Below are 8,810 nucleotides of genomic sequence, written 5' to 3' on the forward strand. Positions count from 1 at the left end.
TTTATTTATATATATTTTTTTCACTAAATCAGTCCTGGTGGAAACGGAGCGATCCAAAGGGTCACGGGTTCGAACCTCATCAGCTCCCGGGCGTTAGTCCGATTTACCTACCTGTGTTGGCTATGGAGCTAGTCGGCAGATTCTTAGGAAAAAAATCTATATATTTTTTTCACTAAATCGCGGTTCGACACATATTTTAATATTTCTATAAAATGTAGTTCTAATACTTATTTTAATTTTTTTTCTTTAAACAAAATTTAATAATATTATAATATTTTCATTAAAATATATATAATTGAAGGGTACGGTTGAACTACTGCAAGTATATAAGCCTAAGCCTGCTCAAAGGAATTATTTTTTAGAAAAAAAACTTCGGTGCAGACGGTCTACGCGGATTGGACCGGCAGTCTTTGATGATTCAAGTGCCAAACCCCACACGCCTAAGTCCAACTTTGAACTACATATGTCAACTCCTAGAAATTTCCTTTCCTCGTGTATATAAAAAAGTCCCAAGGCCCTTACTCTCAAATCATTACACAACACAATCTACTATCTCATTCAAATCTTCAAAATCCGAAGGAAAAATAACATAGTTTTACAAAGGCAGCAGGATGGTAATGTCAATGTTCAGTTCATTTGATGCTCTCTTTGCAGAATCATTTGCCCAGAAAGTTGGGTTTTCTTGGCCTGTTGTGTCGACTAAAGAAAGCCAGACTTCTTCGTCGTTTCTAGATAATTCTGCAGATAAATTTATCGGTAAAAAGATGTCGGAAAATCAACAAGTGCAGCAGAAAAGGAGCAAGACAACAAGTACTAGATTTGCGCCAGAGTTGGATGGAGTTCATTGTTTCGAGACCATTATTCGATATTGATATGTCAAGCTCTATGTAATTTTGTGTATGCTTGTACACCATCTGTCTGTATTAATATTCATTCTTTTCTCTCAATTTAGATCCGCTCTTGTTGATTTTTTACTGACTTTTAATTATATAAGCGGCTATGATCTTCGCTTTTAAGCTTGAATATGATTACAAATTCAGAATTTCTTTTCTTTCTTTCTTTTTAAATCTGGCTTGCTCTGTCTTCAAGTGATCAGATCGTATACGTGTTCAGATAAATTAAATGTACCAATACTTTTGAAGTTTTTGAAAGTTAATTTCTAATGCAAGCTCTACTATGTTGGATGATGATAGGGAACACACCAATAGGCCTCCACGTGTTAACATCTCAGCTAATTAAACAAAGCGCCACGGACAGGTCGGGTCGAAGGACACTTTTACCCTTGTCCCCGCTGTCTCAGCCCGGGGGGCACGAGAGCGTGCACGTGTTAATCATCTAAAGAAAGGAACTATAAATACCAGCCAGGAGCAGAAGAAGGGTAAGCCATTCCAAAGTAAAGAAATTATTATGTTATAAACCCAGAAAACTGATTATCACACCGGAGGTGCTTAACGGCCCAAACCCCCGGCTAGGCATTGTTTTGCAGGAACACACAATCTACAATCCCCATACACCAGCTAGGGAAGTTAGGTATTCTGAGACTTATCATTTGGCGCGCCAGGAAGGGGGTGGTAGAAGGAAATTCCTCCCCGAACTGAAAGATCTGCAGCATGGTCACTACTGAAGCGCCAAAAGAATCACGCACCAAAAGAGGACATGACCACGAGAAGCCGAAGAACGAGAGAACAAGATCCGCTCAACCTGGAAATAATGGAGAAGCCGAGGGAAGCGAGGCTGAAACAAGGGGAAGTGATCATTCAAAGCAAATCACCTTGACAGGCTTGACACGCCGACAAGCTAAAGATCTCAGAGAAACGGTGGCGGATTTGAAAGCTCAGAGGAAGCATCAAGAAAGAGGGGAGTCATACAGGAGCGAAAGACATACGTCAACAAAAAGCAACAACCGGGAGGAAAGTAGCGATAGATCCATATTTTCTCGACTGGGATCGTCGCGAGCTTCATCCCACACCCGGCATGGGGGAGACCACCATAGAGATGAAACATGGAGACACTACCAGGAACGCCGTGAAGAGGAGAAGAAAGAAGAGGAAAGGAAAAGATTAGAGGAGGAATACCTCGAAACTAAACATGAAAACAAGAAACGAAATAGGGAAGAGAGGGAGAGACCTAAGAAAGGGACTACGACAGCCACAAGAGATGATCTGTTGAAAACTATCGATGATCTGAAGAAGAGGGTCGAAGGAGAAGTTAACACTTTGGAGGGTAGTTCCCCTTTCACCAAGAAGCTGGAAAGAGAAAAGAAACAGAGGCATCTCAAACACCCGAACATCGATGCTTACAGCGGGGAAGGCGATCCTGAGGATCACCTTAACCAATTCGATCAGTTGAGCAAGTTCTACGAATACACGGATTTGACTAGTTGCCGTTTCTTTGCTACCAGCCTCAAGGGAAATGCACAACGATGGTTTAATAGAATACCGCCTCGAACGATCGATTCTTGGGCGGACTTCAAAAAATTGTTCTTAGTAAGATTCCGGGCGAACAAACCACATGAGGTCCATACTGTCTATTTGGAATCCGTCCGCCAGGGGGATCATGAAGATTTAGAAAGCTACTTGAAACGTTTCAAACAAGCAGTAGATAAAGTAGAAGTGGTAAATGAAACGGAAGCGTTGATACATTTGAGAAGAGGATTGAACCCATTTGAGTGCGAGAAATACATCTGTGAATTGATGAACCAGAAGCCGGACACTTTATCTAAAGCATATCAGTTAGCATCACGGTTCATCACAGAGGGGGAAGCAATGAGAGTACTCAAACAAACAAGGGCGCCTCCCGCCCAAACTCAACATCATTTTCAGCAGGAAAGGATCACATACCAGCGGACGCAAGAGCCCGCACCAAGATATCCCGAACAGTCCGCAAGGGGAAATCTGACAAGCACTTTAGAAAAAACCACGATGCCCGTGATTGACAAGACCCGTCTAGCCTTACCCCCTCCGGGACCGCCCAGTCGGGAAGATAGGCGCCCGGAGCCCACCTTTACGGTGTTCAGTATGCCGCGTGAGGACATACTCAAGGAGATACGCAATAAACCTTTTTTCTCGCCACCACCCCCGATGTGGACAACCCCTGAAAAGAGAAATTCGTCCGAACATTGCGGTTACCACGAAACTCACGGACACTCTACGGAAAGTTGTAAATCCCTGAAATATTTCCTCGAGAGACTGCTCCGACAGGGGCATATCAACCAGTACCTACCTAGACAAATCGTCAACCAGGAATATCAGGGGACAAACTCGAGCACGGCGGGCACTTCCTCGATCGATAAGGGAAAAAATATTATTAACGTGGTTTTTGGGGGGAGTCAAACACCACCGCGGGCAGTGGAAGGGGAAGTCTATTTGATTGATAGCGGGCCGAGCACAAATAATGTTGTTTCTTTTGCTGATAACGACTTCGAAGGAGTGAACCCAGATCATAATGAGGCGTTGGTAGTCAGCATAGAAATTCAGAATAATATTGTCAAGAAAGTATTGGTCGATAACGGGTCCTCGGTAGACGTGATGTTCGCTCATTGCTGGGAAAGGATGAAGTTGCAAGGTTACGAACTTCAAGCATGCCCCCAAGGAGCCCCTCTATATGGACTCGGATACAATACTATCCCCGTTATGGGGACGGTGAGGGTACCCGTCGTATTTGGAACATCCCCTAAATCTGTGGTAAAGGAGGTCAAACTGTACGTGGTTAATACCCCGTCAGCATATAATATGATATTGGGACGGCCTTCTCAAATAGCATTGCGGGCGATAACATCCATCACCCATTTGAAATTAAAATTCCCAATTCCAGGGGGCATGGGAGAGATCAAAGGAGACACGGCGGCTGCCAGGGCATGTTATGGATCGAACATGGCGTTGGCACAGACAGACTCAAAAAATTGGCAGACACACAAACCACACAAAAGAAAGGTTGAGCAGAATCAACAGAGCACGGAAACAGATAGGCAAGTGAAGAAAAAGGAGATACAGGTGTTAGAAAGTGCGATACCACCAGATGCGGACGGAGAAGATCAGAGGGTGAACTCATTATTGAAAAGTTGCATACAACGGGATGACACAGGAGTGACAGCGGCAGCGACGGCTACAGAAGGGATAGAATTAATTCCAGGCAATAAAGAAAAAATCATCAACATAGGGGCTGGGCTCGATGCGGTACTAAAGGAAGGATTGACAAAATTACTCAGAGACTATGCGGATGTATTTGCATGGACGTCCGAGGAAATGCCAGGGATTAACGAATCGATAGCCATGCATAAGCTAAATGTACATCCCGCAGCGAAACCCAAGATCCAGAAACGGAGAAATTTTTCCCCAGAGAGACAACGGGCAATCGATGAAGAAATAGACAAAATGTTGGATGCAGATCTTATATGTGAGGTCACGTACCCGAACTGGGTGGCCAATGTAGTGTTAGTCAAAAAAGCTAATGGTAAATGGAGGGTGTGTGTGGATTACACAGATCTAAACGCCGCATGCCCTAAAGACCCGTACCCGTTACCCACTATCGATCAATTGATCGACGCCACAGCGGGACACTTAATGCTCAGCTTCATGGACGCGTTCTCAGGGTATAATCAGATCAAACTGTCCCCACAAGATAGAGAGAAAACATCTTTCATCACGCACAGGGGGGTTTACTGTTACAAAGTCATGCCGTTTGGGCTTATTAATGCGGGTGCCACGTACCAACGCATGATGAACAAAGTATTCGCGGATCAGTTGGGAAGGAATATGGAAGTTTATGTTGATGATATGATAGTCAAATCCATGGAAAAAGAGGTGCACTTGAAGGATCTACAGGAGTGTTTTGATAAGCTCAGAGCAAGTAATATGAAACTCAACCCCAGCAAATGCACGTTCGCATTAGGGGCCGGCAAGTTTCTGGGATATTTGGTGAGTGTCCGAGGGATTGAAGCTAACCCAGAAAAGATCAAGGCTATCACTGACATGAAACCACCCAGCAATACTAAGGAAATCCAGAGGTTAACAGGCTGCTTGGCAGCACTCAGAAGATTTATTCCGCGCTTGGCGGATCGATGTCTACCATTCTTCGCCACCTTAAAAGGGGCTGCATCAACTAAAACCTTCCGCTGGAGCGAAGAATGTCAGAAGGCATTTGATGACCTCAAAAAATTCCTCGCATCACCACCGTTACTAACCACAGCATCCCCGTCAGAAGATCTATCTGTTTACTTGTCTGCATCTGATAACGCAGTTGGAGCCGTCCTAGTAAAAGAGACAGATAACGGGCAACAGCCTATCTACTATGTCAGCCAAATACTTAAAGAGGCCGAGACAAGGTACCCGCCCATCCAAAAAACAGCGTTTGCATTGGTGATGACTAGTAGGAAGTTACGGCACTACTTTCAAGGACGGGATATAACCGTCGTAACTGATCAACCTTTGAAGAAACTTTTGAATAAATCAGACATGTCCGGACGCCTCATAAACTGGGCTGTAGAACTGAGCCAATTCGCCATCAACTTTTCTCCCCGGAAAGCGATTAAGGCACAAGCCCTAGTGGACTTTATAACAGAATGTTCATTCTCAGAATCCAAGGAGGAGGTGTTGCAGGAAGAAAATACGCCGGTTCAGGAGGAAGAAGAGCTGCGGAGCAAGCAGTGGAAGTTGTTCGTAGACGGCTCATCTACCAAAGCCCGCAGTGGAGCAGGAGTTGTCTTGATCAGCCCGGAAGGATTCCAAGTCCTGCAAGCAATCAAGTTCTCGTTCAATGCCACAAACAATCAAGCAGAGTATGAGGCATTAATCGCTGGCCTTAAGTTAGCAGCAAGTCTGTTAGCACAGGAGTTACAGATTTTCAGCGACTCACAAGTAGTGGTCCGGCAATTAAGTGGAGAGTACGATGTTAATGATCCAACTTTACTGCGATACAATGTCATATCCCGCAGTCTGTTGGAGGCATTCCTCAAATATGATATCCATCAAATCGATCGAGCGGATAACTCAATGGCAGATGTATTATCTAAGCTAGCGGATTCAGAGAAAGATGAGCTGGATGCAGCTGTCTATTTTGAGCTGTTGACAACACCGACAAGCGAAGGGCACCAGATTATGGAAATACAAAGTGGAGACGCTTCCTGGATGACGCCCGTCATCGATTATTTGAAAGAAAATATTTTGCCCGCTGAAGCAAACGCCGCTGCAAAGATCCGCAGACAAGCTGCTCGTTACTTCTTGGAAAACAATTGTCTATACAAAAAAAGCTTTGACGCACCAGTCTTAAAATGCATCGACAGAGACGAAGCTGATTATTGCATGAGGGAGGTACATGAAGGAATTTGCGGGGATCACATGGGGGGAAAAGCGTTGGCCCATAAAATCCTCCGGCAAGGATATTTCTGGCCCACAATGGCAACTGATTGTAAAAACTTTGCAAAGAAATGTGAAAATTGTCAAAAATTTGCAAATATTCCCCGCCAACCACCAACGATGCCGTCATCCATTCTTTCCCCGATACCGTTTGCCATGTGGGGAATCGATATCATGGGTCCGTTTCCAAAGGCAAAAAATGAGGTGCAATATGTAATGGTAGGCATCGACTATATGACTAAGTGGGTAGAGGCGAAAACACTGAGAAATATCACCCAGGAAGATGCAATCAAATTCGTGAAGGAACATATCGTCACAAGATTCGGAATTCCAGTTATTTTGGTGTCTGACAATGGGACTCAATTCGTCGGCAAAAAATTCACCAAGTACCTGTCCGATCTAGGAATCAAACACCGCAAAGCATCAGTGTGTCACCCACAGAGCAATGGACAAGTCGAGGTGACTAATAGGATTATCGTGCGAGGTTTAGAGAAGAGACTGCAAGGGTTGAAAAAGAAGTGGCCAGAAGAGTTGTCTAGTGTCCTTTGGTCCTACAGGACTACAGCAAGAAGTAGCACACAGGAAACCCCGTTCAAATTATCTTATGGAACAGAAGCGTTACTCCCGGTGGAAATCGGATCACCATCACATCGCCTGTTGCAGTTCGATGAAGAGAGTAATACTCAAGGATTACACACCAACCTAGACCTGGTAGACGAGGCTCGGGAATCCGCTGTCGAAAGAATGGCCAAATACAAAGAAAGAACCAAGGAACATTTTGCAAAGAAGACCCGCATTCGCACTTTCGGAGCAGGGGATTTGGTTCTTCGGGCAACAGAAGCTTCGGACCCACGTAACACAGGGAAGTTAATGCCTAAGTGGGAAGGCCCTTACAGGGTCAAAGACGTACTTCGCCCAGGCTCATACAAGCTAGAAAGGTTGGACGGATCAGAAGTGAACAACACATGGCATGGTGATAAGTTACGCAAATTTTATTCTTAAGACGACAAAGGGACGATATATTTTGCTCGCAATATCAACGATAAACGTTGTAATGTAGTTTATCTGACTTAATGAAGTGGCCACCTTTTGCAATATGAAAAAGATCTTCGAGGCATATGGTCCCACAAACACATATACAACAAACTCAAACTCATCACATAGCGGGGGACAGAACCCGCACAACAAAACTCATACATATGCTAAATAGAGGACCACAACGCCTCTCACATGCTAATACTACACATCGCCTATTCCTATCAAATTATCTCAAACAGCACATCAAACACATGCATAAATACTTTTAGGATTTCAAAAGCAGAATACGTAGATTGAGTTGTCACAATCTAAATTCAGACAAACATCAAAAGAGCAGCATACATATCCCTTTAAAATAATGAATACATACATCCCAAAATAGTACGGCAATGATAAAAGTTCAACAACAGAAAATCCGCCAATTCACAAAAAGAGCATAAGGGCGATAGGGTTTAAAAATAAGCGTTCCGAAAAAGACGATTATACCCTTAGTCAAACATATGTCAAAAACAACAAGACACAAAATCCGTCGTCCCTGCACCTAGGTCGATGATTTGCACACAGAGCCCAAAGATGACGCACCCGTTTCACTGCGAAGACGTTGTTGGACAAAAGACATGAAGAAGTCACCGAATTCATGGCCAGGACGACGGAGATCATCCTTCAAAAACTCACGACAACATTCAACTACATGTTTAGACATTTTACCCGCTTCCATTCCCACTGCTTGGCGAAAAGCGATGCTTTTAGAATACTCAGAGGCCCAAACACTTTTCAGCTCCTTAATCGATGCAGCATAGTCAGCACTTTCTTTGTAGGTCTTCACAGCATTTTCAGCAAGCAGATCCATCTCACGACCAAATTCCTCACTCGCTTTATACGAAATAACCCCGGCAGCTCGGGCTTCACTCAGCTCTTTCTCATGCACATCACTAGAGAGGAACTCGGAAATAATAACGTCCCTCGACGGCAAAGAATCCAAAGTAGCTCGCAAATCATCGTTCTGTTTCTGCATCTCAGCTAAAGTTTTTTCCACACCCATCAACGATCCAGCACTTTCCTCCAGTTTGACTTCTAAACTCGAATTCAATTCAAGTTGCTCACGAAATTTACCCACAGCTTCTCTCTCTTTTGTTTCAATAGCCACGACCGACTCCTGCACAACCCGCAGCATCTCCTCACGTTCAGATAATTGAGTCTCTAGTTCAGAAACCCTTTTTTCCCATTTTGTCCTTTCAGCAATAATCTCAGCGCGGGCATTTTCTTTCGTTTGCACCACATCCAGCTCTAAACCCCGCTTTCGCTGCATCAGTCGCAAGCTTCGCGTACGTTCCGCTAGCAATGAATCAGTGAGACCTGAGATCTCTGCCACCACCTGCGACAAGGCACAAATATCACAAAATAGAAAACACAAATCTT

General features: G+C 44.1%; 1 protein-coding gene across 1 annotated transcript; it reads left to right on the forward strand.

The window, feature by feature from the left end:
• The first annotated feature begins 537 nt into the window (after positions 1-537).
• LOC108210538 (uncharacterized) lies at positions 538-7,457 on the forward strand. The gene has a single exon (XM_017381866.2). It carries the CDS (start codon positions 1,611-1,613, stop codon positions 7,353-7,355), a length of 5,745 nt encoding a protein of 1,914 aa, XP_017237355.1. The 5' UTR covers positions 538-1,610; the 3' UTR covers positions 7,356-7,457.
• Positions 7,458-8,810: the final 1,353 nt, after the last annotated feature.

This window comes from Daucus carota, chromosome 3, assembly GCF_001625215.2.
Source record: "Daucus carota subsp. sativus chromosome 3, DH1 v3.0, whole genome shotgun sequence".
Classification (NCBI taxonomy): domain Eukaryota; kingdom Viridiplantae; phylum Streptophyta; class Magnoliopsida; order Apiales; family Apiaceae; genus Daucus; species Daucus carota.

What these genes read in the sequence shown, in the direction of transcription:
- LOC108210538 (XM_017381866.2), top strand. Translation starts at nt 1,611, where the DNA reads ATGGTCACTACTGAAGCGCCAAAAGAATCACGCACCAAAAGAGGACAT.